The sequence below is a fragment of the Sesamum indicum genome, linkage group LG1 (genome assembly GCF_000512975.1).
Source record: "Sesamum indicum cultivar Zhongzhi No. 13 linkage group LG1, S_indicum_v1.0, whole genome shotgun sequence".
NCBI lineage: Eukaryota > Viridiplantae > Streptophyta > Magnoliopsida > Lamiales > Pedaliaceae > Sesamum > Sesamum indicum.
In genome coordinates, this window is record NC_026145.1 from 7,234,375 (window position 1) to 7,250,541 (window position 16,167).

The following is a 16,167-nucleotide window of genomic DNA, read 5'->3' on the forward strand; positions in this document are numbered from 1 at the left end:
CTCTTTTTCTTCCTCTATTCCTCAGCATTCCCCATAGTATGGATCATCACCCGTTTCTCAGCTTCCTGGATATTCCGTCCATACTCGTCCAGTTGCCTTCCAGCTCTCTTGCTGGATCGCTTAAACAGTTCTTTACGATCATCACAAGCTAGTTCATCCAACCCTTCTCCATCATTTCAAGCTAAGTTCTAAATATGTCAACATGGATGGTGTTGCTGGTATAATTTTAGTGTGCTTCTCATTGTAATTTTTTCTGCTTGTCTAGCTAGTTTGTCTAACTTGCTAGGATATCTATTCTTGTTGCATCCGAAATTTTTAACGAACTGCTGCAGGACAAGGTCTTTAAGGAGGAGAAATCCTCTGGTGTGGGTTCTTTTGCCCAGCGTTCTTTGCTGAAGATTCCGCCCTCCGCTTCGGCTAGTTGTCCCTCAATGGGGTCCTAAATGGCAAATGTAATCGAACCCCCTCCCAATGCTTTCTAAGCGGGCTAAGGGGTCAGCTGGCTCTTTGGCTCCTCCAGTTCCTTAGCTAGTTACACGAGCTGGAACTCCCAGATCTACTAAGGAAGAAACTACAAAGAAGAATTAGGTTATGGGTAAAGGCTACTCCTTGTTGCAAGAGGAAGGTGACAACAGCAGGGCTGTAAAATTTTTTAGAAGAACCCATTTTGGATAGGACCTATATGGAGGCCTCGCCTCGCCTGCGGGCCTTGAGCTTATTTGCTTCTCATCTAAACAAGGCAAGCGGTAAGTGATATTTATAATGTTTTTCACAATGTAATTATACATAGCTAACTTGTTTGATCATTTCAGGCGATCATGCTAGCTGGTAACCTGTTCAACTGGCTGGAGCAAGAAGGGTCAATAGTAGAGGAGACTAAGAAGAAGGTGGAAGAGCTGTAAAGGGCAGCCCAGGAGAAAGATTGTACTCATAAAACGAGCCTTGCCCACCTGCCATATGAAATTAACAGCCTCCATAAGCGTTAGGAACAAGTTATGCTGAAGCAAAAAGAGATAATCCGTAAATATGATTCGTTTGAGGGGGGAAAGAAAGTACTAGATAGCATGTGGTCCAGCAATGTTGCATTTTCAAACTTAGGGATGTGCTTAACTGGGTCGACAATGCCATTGTAAGTGGACAAGTGCGAGGGTGCCCTAAAATGAGTAGGGAGCTCTTTTACCATGATGTTGCCACTAAAAGGAATACCACGCTCTAGGAGCGGAACTTCCCTCTTTACTCGTTGGTTGAACTTCGTCATCCTCTACACAAGGTAGTGCCAGCTTTCAGGGGGTCCTTGGGGAACTTCTTCCTTGCTGATAAGCTTGAGGGGGTATAGAGCTATCCTGCTGGAGACTAGCAATAACTTGCTTGCTAGTTCCTTGCTCATCAGGTGTTTCGCTTTTCTCCTGTTGGGAAGATTGTCCTGCTCTATTGGCTTGGGATATTCAGAGAGCTACCTAGATAGTCTTTATTATGAATTGTCGGAGTTGCTTAGGTAGCAGCGGATTGAGGCAGTAGACATAGCTACTGTATCAGGGGTATGGATTCCCCCTTTGACTTGTTGTGGAGGTGGAATGGTGGAACGAGCTGTAGTAGCTAAGGAAGTGTTTCCTTCAAAGAATCCATTGCCACCTCTCTTGTCAAAATTGGCCATTTCTCACATCTTACGCTCAAAGTTCCCACAAACGGCACAATCCGTACTAGGTTTTAGCCAACACATAATGATTGAAGGATCTTTAGAAAAATCTTAGGATCAACGGGGACTAACCTTGCAAAACAAATGTTAGCACTTTGATGCTTAAGTCAATAATGGTTTATTAAAAAAGATAAAAGAAACTGGAATCAAAATGGGAATAATGGTGAAATATAATGTTGAAGTGATATATATTCATGTTGAATGAAAATATAAGCTTAGAACAATCTAAAAAAAGCTAGAGAATTTTGAGAATAAATGAGGGTTTGAGAGTGAGGATTGATGTTACCAAATAATTGCACAAAGCCTCTATTTGTAGGCATGTACAGAGCGAATACAGGAGTTAGTTATAGAGAATCCTTTACCATTTGAAACCTATTTGAATCAGTTAACTAATCAAAAATTCTGCGTACAATTTGGACTTGAATTAATTGAGATACACCAAGTTAACTAAGTCTTACTAAATTTGCCTGAAAATTCAAAAATCTGTTATTTTTAGATTACGAACTAGTTTGCCATCGATCTACAAGGAGCCACCTGGAGGTATTTTACATTGTCGTGTCTTAATATGTTGGAAAACTATATGATGTGTCAGTCTAGCTGTATGATGACGTGTCTGGTTAGAATGTGCTCGATTCTTGAACCTGCCAATTCATTAAAGGTAAAAGTGAAGATAAAGTGAGATTTTGCCTATTAACTACATGCTAATATTAAACTTAAACCCAGTCGAAATGATATGTCAAATACCAAAGATCAGTTAAATCCTTTTCAAGGAAAGTTGCACTAACCCCTCAAGAATTTCCAACTACTGGGAGTTTCTTGCAGATTAACAAAAGTTCAGGAGATCGTAATATAATTTTTCCATTTTTAAGGACATAGGGAGATATCTTGTGACTAAAAATTTGGTGTGACATATGAGTCGAGTCAGCTCGCAAGCTCGGCGAGCTAGCTTGTCTAACGCTCAACTCGAGCTCGAGTCAATATATTTTTGTTTAAAAGTTCATGAGTCGGCTCACGAGATTTTTTTTATTTTTAATATTTTTTTAATTTTAAGTATTTTTATATATTTATTACATATGTAATAGTATATCAAGTTAATTAACAAAATATTATAATATATTAGACTTTTATTCAATCAATATCTCATATGTTAATTTTACATCTCTGAAAGTATGATATTTCAATACCTATCTAAAAATAAGCATAATCAACAATTTAATATTTTTTAATTATATTATTGTAATCCATTTTTTAATATATATATATATAATGTATCTTAATTTTATTAGTATACTTCAATATCAATTTGTAATTTTCTATAATTCAAAATATTTTATATAATTATTTTGAGTATATATTTGTACGAAGATTATGATTTGTAAGAAAATTATGATTTATTTGTAAGTACTTGAACAAATTTATATATATTTTTATACGTTTACTAATTAATCATGTCACATTAAATTAATATCACACATATGTTTTCCTAATATTAGATTAATGTAATGTAAACATATGCTTTTTAATTTTATTAAAAAAAATTAAGAATATATTTTTGTTAAAAATAATTTATGCTTGTCATTCTAATATAACAAATAAATATTCTAAACAAATAAATTTTTATTTTAATTATTAATAAAAATTTAAAGAAGCTCGAGTTTAAAACTACACGCTCGAGTTCGAGCTCAAAATCAAAAGTTTGAATTCGAGCTTCAACTTAAATTTTTTGTAAAGTGAGTTCAATTCGTTTACACTCCTAGATTATCCGACTTATTTCCTTCTAGAAAAAGTCAATTCACGGAAACATGGTTGGACACCGTACAGCCACGCGTCAAATGCATGCTTCGCCACGTGTAAATTGGCATCTTCACATCCCCGCGCCGACCAGCTTGCACCGAAAGAAACATACAACAATTGCCACTTCCCTTTCACATTTGACTCTTTTTGATTTGGGCCAAAATATCTATATATTCTCATTCGTTGCCAATGACCCATTTGCCAACTCGCTTTCTGATAAACAGAAATCTCATCAGACTCGCAAGTTTTTCGTCGATTCTGAGACGAGGCCGTTTGAATTCGCTGATTCTTGCATCGAGTTCTTCGCTTTCTCATCCGGTCAAGACTCCAGTTTTGTGCTCTGCAGTTGGTGTTAGTTCAAGAAAGTCTGTGTTTGTGGGCTTCAGAGCCAGTCATACAATGGCCAGCCAGTCAAACCAGCCTCAATCTGTCCATGATTTCACTGTTAAGGTACTCTTGGTCACTTTTCATTCGTAATCCAAAGACGGATGAAATAGTTCTTTATGCTTGGTCTTCATTTCTTGATTCTTCAGGGCATGAGCAGTAGAAATTTGATCACTTGGGAATGTTTTCCAACTCTTTCTTTTAGTTTGGATGTTTAATTTTGTGGTTTCTGTAGTTGTTGGTTTTCGGAAAATGGTGAAACTTTGCTGTTCTTTTTAATAAATGGTGTTGCTTTTTTGTGGAAGTAGGAAAAGAACTGAGTATATGATATTGGAACACTATTGCAACTGAACATTGAACCCTTGATTTAGGCACAATGGAAATTGTTATTTTGTAGTGCTGATGTTCCATTTTCTTTCTTGATTACGTTGGTTCCTGCTTACATATTGGTAGCTTCTGAACATAATTCCTAATTAGTCCGTGGATGATAATATTGCGATTTTCGATATTCTTATTCTTGATGAAAACATGGATTCGTTATTTATGTTGCTATTGCGTTCTCAAACTATACAAATGTAGGATGCTAAGGGGAATGACGTTGATCTGAGCATTTATAAGGGAAAAGTCCTTCTGATTGTCAATGTTGCGTCACAGTGGTATGTAGCTTCTATCTTTACTTTGTTTCCTTCCATGTAAGATCAAATATAAGCTTATATTCCATTTGATGTTTGCATAAATTATCATACTGGGATGAACGTCGTTTGCCTCAGAATTCGGATTGCTTCATTTTCTGTCTTTTTGGATGTTGAGTTGTAAAATTGGGGTCACGTAGAGGCCAAGTTTGCTAAGTTAATGATGTGATTGCATGCCTATGTAAAAACACGACCATCTGTATTAGGCATTAATGTACTTGGGATCAATTTATTTGTGTGTTCTGATGGTTTTTGATCACAAGACTCTTTTTGCCTGGAAACAACTATGTTGAGATGGCAATGGACGTCCTTAGAGGTGATAAGACATGTCTAGGGTTTGTCAATGGCAACTCATTCATTCTCTTTAGGGCATATTTGTATCTCATCCTGTGTTTTCTCCTCTCTAATGCTTGCTAAATGAATTGATGTGAAATCTCTTTGTAACTATATAATTCAATCAACCAAACAAAGCCTTGGTCATACATTTTTGGTTGATATAGACAGCTGTATTGTGGTGAAAATTTTCAATTTCTACCATTCGAAATTCTTAAAGATGTGATGGCATCATATATTATCTTTCTGGTTTACTTCAATATATGTTATCATTTGTTTCCTACGGTTGAAGAAAGTTATTGATTACTTTTTCTTGTCTGTCTGCTGTAGTGGCTTGACCAATTCAAATTACACCGAGCTAACAAAATTATATGAGAAGTACAAGGATCAAGGTTCGATCTTGTTTACTTTCAATTGTTTCATGAGTGCCCTTCTGTTCAACATGGTTTTTGACAGTTATTATTGTTTCTTCTTTCATCTCATTTGATGCTTGAGAACCTATTAGCAGGTTTGGAATTTTTATTTATTTTTAATTCTTGCGACCACAGTAATCATGGACACATTGTACTTTTCGGTTTCTTTTTTCTTGGGAGTGGGCATTAGGTTTGGAATGTTCAAATTTCTATTGTTGCAGAATCTCTTTATAATTTACAGTTGTTTGGTTATTGCTCAGGTTTGGAGATATTGGCATTTCCTTGCAATCAGTTTGGCTCACAAGAGCCTGGTAGCAATGAACAGATCCTGGAGTTTGCTTGCACTCGTTTTAAAGCCGAGTATCCCATATTTGATAAGGTGGGTATTATAGGATCTGTTCTTCTGATTCCGAACAAGTTAAGAAGACAAAATTTCTGATTGATGAGCAATTTCCTAATGTGTACCTTTTTGGAAATGAGGGTGAAGAGCAGTTATGTGTTTTCACAAAAGACTCGAAAGATAAGGGGAAGTTTTTCATACTATGGCATTTCTGCTGGCTGAAAACTAGAAGTATTCCTAATACTAATATAAACACAGTGATAGCTTCTTCCTATGATCTTTCAGCAAACTGTTTATTAAAGAAATAACCCTAACCATGATGTGGGATTGCTTCCATTTTCACCTTTTAGTAGTTTGTTGGCTAAAACTATGATTGCTTAGCTCCAGTTAAACCAGGCCATAAGCATCGGCTAAGTCTGTCCTTTGATTGCCCATGGGGATTTAAGTTGTTATCAGTTGTGCTACACAATTTCAGTTTCTGTTGAGTAATACATAGACTAAACATTTTCTTTTGTGAACTCAGGTTGAGGTTAACGGCTCGAATGCTGCTCCACTATACAAGTACCTGAAATCAGCCAAAGGTGGTCTTTTTGGGGACAGCATCAAATGGAACTTCTCCAAATTCCTCGTTGACAAGGAGGGTCGTGTTGTTGATCGTTATGCCCCCACTACTTCCCCTCTCAGCATAGAGGTAAAGGTTGCTGCTTGATGCTCCCAACTATGTGAATTTATTTGCATATGATTTACGAGGGATCTTTCAATTCTGTATCTATGCAGAAGGATATAAAGAAGCTCCTGGAGAAAGCTTAAGCGTTTACATTGGTCTAGTTCGTTGTACAACTCAAATAATCTCCCGCGTCAATGGTTAAGTGAATAAAGCGATACACCTTTGTTCGCCGTGTTTAAGATCTTTACTGGGTTTTACTATTTCAAAAGTACTTAACATTCAAATCCCCACACTGCTGTACATTATGCCAACTGAGTCTGTTGATTGTTGGGAAATGCTGTTATTATATTCTTCTGTCTGGTGTCTGGTTCATTTTGACTACTATCAGTTTGTCCCTCTGCCGTTGTAATCTCTGTGAACTGAATATACTGTCTACTCTTCTGGCAATTTTCCTTTAATGCTTTTGGCATCTGGAAAATTTGTTACTAAAGTCAGTATAGGTTTTCTTCCTGATGTACACGCTTGAGCGTTGTTGGGCTACAGCTCTGCAAGCAAAAATGTCAATTATCAACATGACATGGTGCACCGTTCTCCTTGTTCCTCTTCTGCTGGGGGAGAACAGGGTTGTGATTGCGTCTGTACCATGTGCTGGTTATAGTTCTTGTAGCTGGTTTGTTGTTGTGCATCGTCCTTCACGATGCAACTATAGCACTCTCCATTGTTTCGGTTAGATGTATCATGCAAGTCGACTCAATTTACGTGAAATTTTTGGAGCCTCGTTCCGTTCTTGGCCAGAGGAGAGGTGGTCCGAAAACAATGGTAACTAGTTGCGTATAATTTGATTTTTTTTTTTGTTATATATATTAAAATAAATAAAATAGTAAGCCAAAGACTACAGTCGCGTATAATTTGATTTTTTTTAATTATATATATTAAACTAAATAAAATAGGCAACTGATCAAAAATGATACTGTAAATGGATTTCAGATGTATAAAAATATAGAACTGCTGATATCATTGATTGTTTACAAAGTTGGTTTATTTATGAAAGAAGTAAACAGAGATTTGACTATTTTAATCATTTTATATTTATCATAAGTGTGGATTACACTTAGACTTCCTTTGAATTTGGAATTATATTTATTCTTCAAAAAGTTTTTAGAATTTCTCTTACCCTCGGTTTTGAAGATTTATTACTTATGTTTGACCAGATGAAAAATATTAATCTTACTAAAAAGGTTGCATGAATTTACAAAATTTATTCCTTGTCTGACATTTTCATCATTGATTAACAAAATACAAATATTTAGTGTGTTTTTAAGGTATTCTATGAAGTCAAAGTAAGTCCTATCTAAACGATCAAGACTTGGGAAACGAGATCACATTTTGGCCAAAAAGGAGTTTCGGCGAACGCCCTTCAATGCTCAAGTCAGTTTGGATATAAGGTCTCAAAAAGAATAAGAGCCCAAATAGAATGGTAAAAGTTATACTTGATGGGGGATTACCAAAATTTAGAAATGGTGGTGGATTGTACAAGTCACGGGCACCTTAGGTCAAGAAAATTATAAATGGCGAGCAGTGGGGCACATATATCTACAATAACAGTAATAGGTAGTGGTCCTGATGGACAAAAGTCGCACCACTACTGCCCAAAGTAGCGGGTTTACTAATGGTGCTAGATGTTTGTCCTTTTCATTAGGTATGAAGGTTATTCACACACTTTGGTACTTACGCATTTTCCTGTACTCTTCTTGTGATCCAGACTTTGAATACAAGTGTGAGATACCGTACTCTAATTCTTTTACAGAGAAATGATTACGTTAAGGTCTCGGATATTACTTGAAGGTCTCTTGGTGGCTTTGAAGATGTTAAGGTGATGTCATAAATATCCCACGTCACTTGAACTTAAATATTAAATATGCTAGCGGGGCGATTATAGTGTTTCCGGACATGGAGGCTTTTGGCTGTTGTATGTCCAATGGTAGCCACGTTTTCTTTATTCCCATGTTCTCCTTACCGGTTAAATACCCATGTTTTATGAGATAACCCTTGGTCTTCTTCTCCAAGTCTCCCCTTTCCTGTTGTGGAGTTGTGTCTGTCTCGAATCCCCAACATGTTAGTGATTTCTTTGTCCCTTGTGTTGCATTTCGGTATCCTTTGCTTTCCATATCTTAAGTGATTCTACATGGAGAAGTGTAAGTGGTACCCCCACGAAAATTATGTGAGATCTCGAGGATACTTTATTTGTTCCCCGTCAATCTAATAGTTCACTAGTGTTGGTATGTGAAACTTTTGAATTGATAAACATTATTTTTTCGAAGAAACCCTAGATTTTGATTGTCCCTGGTTGCGTCTCTCCTTCATTTTATTTGCTGAGGACCTAGTGGCCCTCCAGTCCAAGTACTCAATTTTCGGTGATTATGAATTTCGTTCATCTCCCTCCCCTCCCCGCGCAAGCAGTTAGAACCCTATTTTTGGCGGACTTTGAACTGAGATTAAGGTTACCTCTGCATCCTTTAATTACTGAGATTCTCAACCATCTTGGTTTGTGTATCTTGAGGAGATCTTTTCCATTGTTGATTTGTCTCCTATTCTATGTGAGCTTGATGATTCCCATTTGGGTACTACAATTGTCCTTACCTTGTTCAACTCAATTAATATAAAAAAAAGAAAAGAAAAATAGAGCTGAGGCTGCTTTGACGAGCGACACTTGGTGCTTGACGACAGGTAATCTTGAGTGAGTTGCGAAAGTTGAAGTTATGGGCGTTGTCGGGGGAGAAGAAGGGAAAGGGGATGAAGGAGTTGAGAGAACCATGTGGGAGATAAAAGTGTAGTATTTGGTGTAGATGGGACACATGGAGTGAAGATGGAAAGGTGTCTTGGGGAGAGTCGATGATAAATGAGACAACTAGTGCGCCCAAAATAAAGAATCGTTTATTTTAAAATTTATTAGTTTATAATTTAATTTTTTTTGTTGATTGTTAGTTTTTAAGTATACTTAAAATCTTAATTTATTCTTTTTATAAATTATGAAAAATAATTTATAACATTTTATATACAATTGTGATAAATTGTATTCATTTTATAAATTATTGAATATTTTGTGTGTTTCTTGTTAAATTTTATTGAAAATTATTGTTGTTAATTGAATAAAATTTATCTGATAATTTTTAAACTTTCTTATTTAAATATATTTTGTCTTTTAACTTAATCAATTAGTATATAATGTGTATGAATATGCTATATATATAATATATATGTATGTAGTATAGTCAAGTCGAACTAGTGATCCAATAATTTGTTTGGTTCGATTACTGGTCCAGTTTTCGAAACATTGGTAATAAGTTGGAGTCCCATCTTGATCCTCTAAAATTAGCTGAACTCGAAGACAATTTTGTGTCTATCCTCCTGGACAAATATTCTGCAATGAAGAAGCAGCTGTGGACAAGAGATGAGATGGCCACTTGGTTGGCCACTCGGGAGCCCTTCCCTAAGGCTGAAAATGTTGGTATGTGAAACTTAATCAATCTAATAGTTCACTAGTGTTGGTATGTGAAACTTTTGAATTGATAAACATTATTTTTTCGAAGAAACCCTAGATTTTGATTGTCCCTGTGATGGGGATATTGTCAAAGCACGAAGGTCAAAGTGTATGGTCGCATGCTTAATCGCAAATCGGGGTGAACAGAAGACATTTAGAAGGTCGCACGGTGAGGTCGCTGGGTCGTTAGTGATCCATTGTGGCTTGATGGTGTCTCTATCGGGTTGGGGTGACCCGGATCCGACCCGTAGATTAGCCCGGACAGGTGTCATCCCTTTAAGCTGCTTAGTCATTGCATGCGTGACCACGGGAACGACACCTATCCCGTGGTGGGCCCCAGCCCTTCTCCTATAAATACTCTGACTTTCGAAGAGAGAAGGTACGAATTACACACATATCTTGATCGCATATTTAGATCGCATGGTTTTTCTTCGACCTTAGCCTGACTTAAGCATCGGAGTGTCGTCGTCGGGACGAACCCGACTAGTTTTGTTTTATTTTCAGATCACAGGTTCGGATCGGTGAGGTGGGGAGTCGTGGTCGTAGATCGTGACCAAACGTGGGAGGTCGTGGTTGTAGATCGTGGCCAAACGTGGGAGGTCGTGGTCGTAGATCGTGGCCAAACGTGGGAGGTAGTGGTCGAAGATCGTGACCAAACGTGGTCGAGCCGGATCAGTTTGGCACCGTCTGTGGGAACGATTTTGGAGATAAAACATAAACCCTAAAATATGGAAAGATCGGAAGGTGGTAGGCGGGCTATTGAGGAGACCCCGAGGGCGGGGAATGAAAGGATAGTCCAATTGACACAAGGAGAATTACAACGAATGATGGAGGAAGCTAGCAGAAATGCCATTTTGGCATACGAAAGAAGAACACAACCTGCTGAAAATGAAACTGCCCGACGAAGAGTATTACGAGAAAGAGAGACCGAGCGGGTTTCTGAGGGGATGAGTAAGAAAGCTCCCAAGAAGAGACGCGCGGTCGCCCCTTCTGAAGTGGGGTCTAGTTCACAAGGTGGATGGCGGAGACGAGAACCCGCGATCTCGAGAGCGGATGTTGACAGTGTAGGCAGACAGATCCATTTACTGGGGAAACAGATTGATGAATTGAAGCGAAGAGGAGAATTAGTCACTCAGAACAAGCACTCACCGTTCTGTAATAGAATTCTGAGTGAAGTAGTGAGTGCAACTTTTAAAATGCCAGATTTACCAAAATATGACGGTTTGAAGGGCCCGCAAGAGCATGTGTCTGTGTTTGATTTAGTGATGAATCTTTACGGACAAACGGACCCTATCAAAGCAAAACTATTTGTGACAACATTAACGGGGAAGGCACAGGAGTGGTTCACAAGTTTGCCCGCTGAGAGCATTAAATCGCACGAACAGTTGGTACAAAAATTTGTTTTTCATTTTGCTAGCAAGAGGAAACGAAAAAGATCAGCAACATATTTATTCACCATCAGGCAAAGGGATAATGAGACCTTGAAGAATTTCATGGGGAGATTCAATAATGAGACTTTAGAGGTTCAAGATTTGAGAATTGACATGATGGTGAGTATCTTGATTCACGGGCTGAAAAAAGGACCTTTTGCTTCCGCTCTAGCTAGAGACCCACCCACTAATGTAGAGCAGTTAATGCGCCTGGCGCAGAAATACATAAATGAGGAAGAAATGAACGCTATGAAAGATGGTGAATGGTTGGGAGGAGGTAGAGGTCGTGATCACGACCAAGGAAAAGAAGGGAGCAGGCAGAAGCTGGATCGAGGTCGAGATATGCGAGGACGCGAAGAGGAAAGACCTGCCCAACCAAAGTACCACAAGTACAGGCCGTTGATCACCTCTAGAGAACAAGCGATGAAGATGATCGAGGATAGCGGTCTGCTACAGTGGCCTAGTAGAGCTAGAACATCAGGCAAAAGGGATTCCAGGGAATATTGCAAGTTCCACAGAGATAGAGGACACGACACGGAACATTGTCACCAATTGAAGGATGAGATCGAAAGATTAATCCGAAAAGGGTACTTCAGAGAGATCGTGTTCGAGGCAAGAGATCATGGTCAAATATCTCCAAGCAGGTCGCATGGCAGGTCATCGAGCAAGGAGAGATAAGAGCTCAACAGCATAAAAGGAGATAGACGCTGTCGATAAAAAGGATGACTCGGGAAAGTGGGTACGCAAGTATTTTTCTTATTTTCATAAGTGGATGTTAACTCTTGCAGGAAAAGTATTACTTTGCTTACATTGCAAATTATGGATTACGTATATAATTGCAATGTTTGAGAATATCTGCATCTATATGACTGTTTGTATGAAATAAATAGCTCATTTTTGAGTAACTTGCATTGCAATAAAATAATACGCTAGCTGCAAATGGTCTAACTGTGAAAAAGCCCTCCAAATACGTGACCTGAAAAAGGCGCGACCCATATGTCTGAAAAAGACCGCCAATTCATGCGACCTAAGAAAGGTGATCGTGTGTGAAAAAGACCATCAACTACGCGACCTAAAAAAGGTGCGACCAGGCGTTTGAAGACCACTAATATGCAGCCTGAAAAAGGTGCGACTTGGTGTCTGAGAAAGACCATTCGATCTGAGAAAGATTGCAGGATCTGCAAAAGATCACAAGATCTGAGAAAGATCGCAGGATCTGCAAAAGATCACAAGATCTGAGAAAGATCATTTGATCTGGGAAACATCGCAGGATCTGCAAAAGATCACAGGATCTGGTGTCTGAAAAAGACCCAGCAAATGCAACCTGAAAAAGGTGATCATGCGTCTGAAAAAGACCAACAATGTGCGATTTGGTGTTTGAAAAAGGCCCAACAAATACGACGTTCAGATTACAAGAGGTGACGTTTTGATTACCAAGAGACCGTTAGAACTTCAAACCTAAGTGACGTAAGAAGATGGGAGAGGCGACCCAGTGATCTATCATCGGACCTTCGTTAAAGAGATTTTAAACTTCTCCCAATGCAATAATTTGGAAGAAGTGGGGGAATTGTGATGGGGATATTGTCAAAGCACGAAGGTCGAAGCGTATGGTCGCATGCTTAATCGCAAATTGGGGTGAACAGAAGACATTTAGGAGGTCGCACGGTGAGGTCGGTGGGTCGTTAGTGACCCATTGTGGCTTGATGATGTCTCTATCGGGTTGGGGTGACCCGGATCCGACCCGCAGATTAGCCCGGACAGGTGTCATCCCTTTAAGCTGCTTAGTCATTGCATGCGTGACCACGGGAACGACACCTATCCCATGGTGGGCCCCAACCCTTCTCCTATAAATACTCTGACTTTCGAAGAGAGAAGGTACGAATTACACACATATCTTGATCGCATATTTAGATCGCATGGTTTTCCTTCGACCTTAGCCTGACTTAAGCATCGGAGTGTCGTCGTCGGGACGAACCCGACTAGCTTTGTTTTATTTCCAGATCATAGGTTCGGATCGGTGACGTGGGGAGTCGTGGTCGTAGATCGTGGCCAAACGTGGGAGGTCGTGGTCGTAGATCGTGGCCAAACGTGGGAGGTAGTGGTCGAAGATCGTGACCAAACGTGGGAGGTCGTGGTCGAAGATCGTGACCAAACGTGGTCGAGCCGGATCACCCTGGTTGCGTCTCTCCTTCATTTTATCTGCTGAGGACCTAGTGGCCCTCCAGTCCAAGTACTCAATTTTCGGTGATTATGAATTCCTACTACCTGCCCCTAGTGACAGGGTTCATCTCCCTCCCCTCCCCGCGCAAGCAGTTAGAACCCTAGTTTTGGCGAACTTTGAACTGAGATTAAGGTAACCTCTGCATCCTTTAATTACTGAGATTCTCAACCATCTTGGTTTGTGTATCTTGAGGAGATCTTTTCCATTGTTGATTTGTCTCCTATTCTATGTGAGCTTGATGATTCCCATTTGGGTACTACAATTGTCCTTACCTTGTTCAACTCAATTAATATAAAAAAAAGAAAAGAAAAATAGAGCTGAGGCTGCTTTGACGAGCGACACTTGGTGCTTGACGACAGGTAATCTTGAGTGAGTTGCGAAAGTTGAAGTTATGGGCGTTGTCGGGGGAGAAGAAGGGAAAGGGGATGAAGGAGTTGAGAGAACCATGTGGGAGATAAAAGTGTAGTATTTGGTGTAGATGGGACACATGGAGTGAAGATGGAAAGGTGTCTTGGGGAGAGTCGATGATAAATGAGACAACTAGTGCGCCCAAAATAAAGAATCGTTTATTTTAAAATTTATTAGTTTATAATTTAATTTTTTTTGTTGATTGTTAGTTTTTAAGTATACTTAAAATCTTAATTTATTCTTTTTATAAATTATGAAAAATAATTTATAACATTTTATATACAATTGTGATAAATTGTATTCATTTTATAAATTATTGAATGTATTTTGTGTGTTTCTTGTTAAATTTTATTGAAAAATATTGTTGTTAATTGAATAAAATTATCTTATAATTTTTAAACTTTCTTATTTAAATATATTTTGTCTTTTAACTTAATCAATTAGTATATAATGTGTATGAATATGCTATATATATAATATATATGTATGTAGTATAGTCAAGTCGAACTAGTGATCCAATAATTTGTTTGGTTCGATTACTGGTCCAGTTTTCGAAACATTGGTAATAAGTTGGAGTCCCATCTTGATCCTCTAAAATTAGCTGAACTCGAAGACAATTTTGTGTCTATCCTCCTGGACAAATATTCTGCAATGAAGAAGCAGCTGTGGACAAGAGATGAGAAGATGAGGGCCACTTGGTTGGCCACTCGGGAGCCCTTCCTTAAGGCTGAAAACACTGGTCCCATTCTTCGTCCTAGGTAGGATGTTTGTGAAATTCCTCCATTCTCAATTTTGTGACTGGTGGGGTCTCCTTCAAGGAACTCTTCTGCCTTAGGACCAAATACAATCGTCCATGAGTTCAGTCCCTCAATTGGAATCCCACGTGGCCAACCATCTTAGTTGCGTGAGTATGCTACCTTGAGTGATCCTGTTATGACTTATATGCCAGTTTTTCATTTCTAACATTCAAGCACTTTATTTTAGTTGAATCAGATTGTTCATGGGTTATTTCTCAATTTGCTAATTTATGTGACCAAACCACGCGTTTCGAGGAGAAGGCGGAGGCTGCTTTGGCAAAGTTCTTGAGCTTCAGGAAAAATGGGAGGTGTTGGCAGTCCAAGATCAAAGCTAGGGAATCTATTGCTAAAGAAATGCAGGAGCAGGAGGAGCAACTAAAGCTATATACGAAAACTAAAGACAAATAATCCCGTGAATTAACCTCGGTCCAACTCAAATACGACAACCTTCTAGCCACCCACGAGCAAAAGTGTCAGTCCAAGACGGAGGGGTGTCCAGCAAGGTCTGAAGCAGTTCTATACCACCGAGGACTACAAAAAGGTTATCGCCCAGAGCAGGATGCAAGGTGCGAGGGCCATTTTGCAATCTTCCATGTTCAGAGCTATAGTGGTTGGCGAGGTATTTGAGGAGCTAACATTACCTACAATAAATGCATCTCCCAGACTCGAGTTGAGGACAAGTATAAGAAGGGCTTTAAGACATCCCTTTTGGGTTTAACCGAGGATGAATACTGCAATTTCTACCTAGAAGACGCTTGGGAAGTTGAAGTTCCCTTGGATAATGGGTTCTACGCCTTACTTCCTCCCTCCAATCCTCCATTATTAGACGAACCTATCAACAAAGAGGTGAAGATTGTTGTTGAAACCTTGATGGAAACAACACACGTGGAGATGTCTCCTAATGCCCCTGCCACCTAGGAGATCGCTGCACAGACTTGAATCATGACAAAGGTGAACAAGAGTCCTAAGGGTCTAAAGTGCCTGCAAATATTAATGACTCTATTGGTAAGGACATCTTTAATCTGGAGACTTTGCCTGGTAGCGAGGGCATGGAGGGGGATGTTCCTTCGTCTATCTATTAGTGATTTACTTTTAAGTTTTTTATTTGGGTGCGTGTTCCCTCGAACATTTTCAAACTAAGCGTTTTGTATCGTTTGAATATTTCCTTAACTGACCTTGGATGGTCTTTGCTCTTATGCATGTATTATGTTTTTGTTCATGTTCTTGCCACATGTATCTTGTAGGAAAAAAATGATGTCTAAAAGTTTTCTCTTACCTTAGTATGCCTTGGGAAATCTTTACCACATGTCTCCCTTTTCGGGTGGACTCAAGAGTCTTTTTTAGGCCTTGGTTTGTTTCTTACGTTGCCTTTATTTATTGCCAAATTTAAGAATTTTGGGCAGGCATTCATCTTTTCAAACAACAAGTTGAAGATCTTTCTCAAACCTTTG

The 16,167-nt window shown here is 38.8% G+C and overlaps 1 protein-coding gene across 2 annotated transcripts in view; it reads left to right on the plus strand.

Moving 5' to 3' along the window:
• LOC105157750 (probable phospholipid hydroperoxide glutathione peroxidase) overlaps nt 1–7,030 on the plus strand; it is a 7,792-nt gene extending 762 nt beyond the window's left edge. The window contains exons 2-7 of one of the 2 annotated variants that reach the window (XM_011074224.2): nt 3,715–3,940; nt 4,454–4,530; nt 5,230–5,291; nt 5,573–5,691; nt 6,176–6,343; nt 6,430–7,030. In XM_011074224.2, the coding sequence (XP_011072526.1) occupies nt 3,890–3,940; nt 4,454–4,530; nt 5,230–5,291; nt 5,573–5,691; nt 6,176–6,343; nt 6,430–6,462 (510 nt within the window). In that variant the 5' untranslated portion in view covers nt 3,715–3,889 and the 3' untranslated portion in view covers nt 6,463–7,030. Of the gene's footprint in view, nt 1–3,624; nt 3,941–4,453; nt 4,531–5,229; nt 5,292–5,572; nt 5,692–6,175; nt 6,344–6,429 lie in introns of those variants that run through there. The other variant, XM_011074216.2, reaches the window with a different exon arrangement.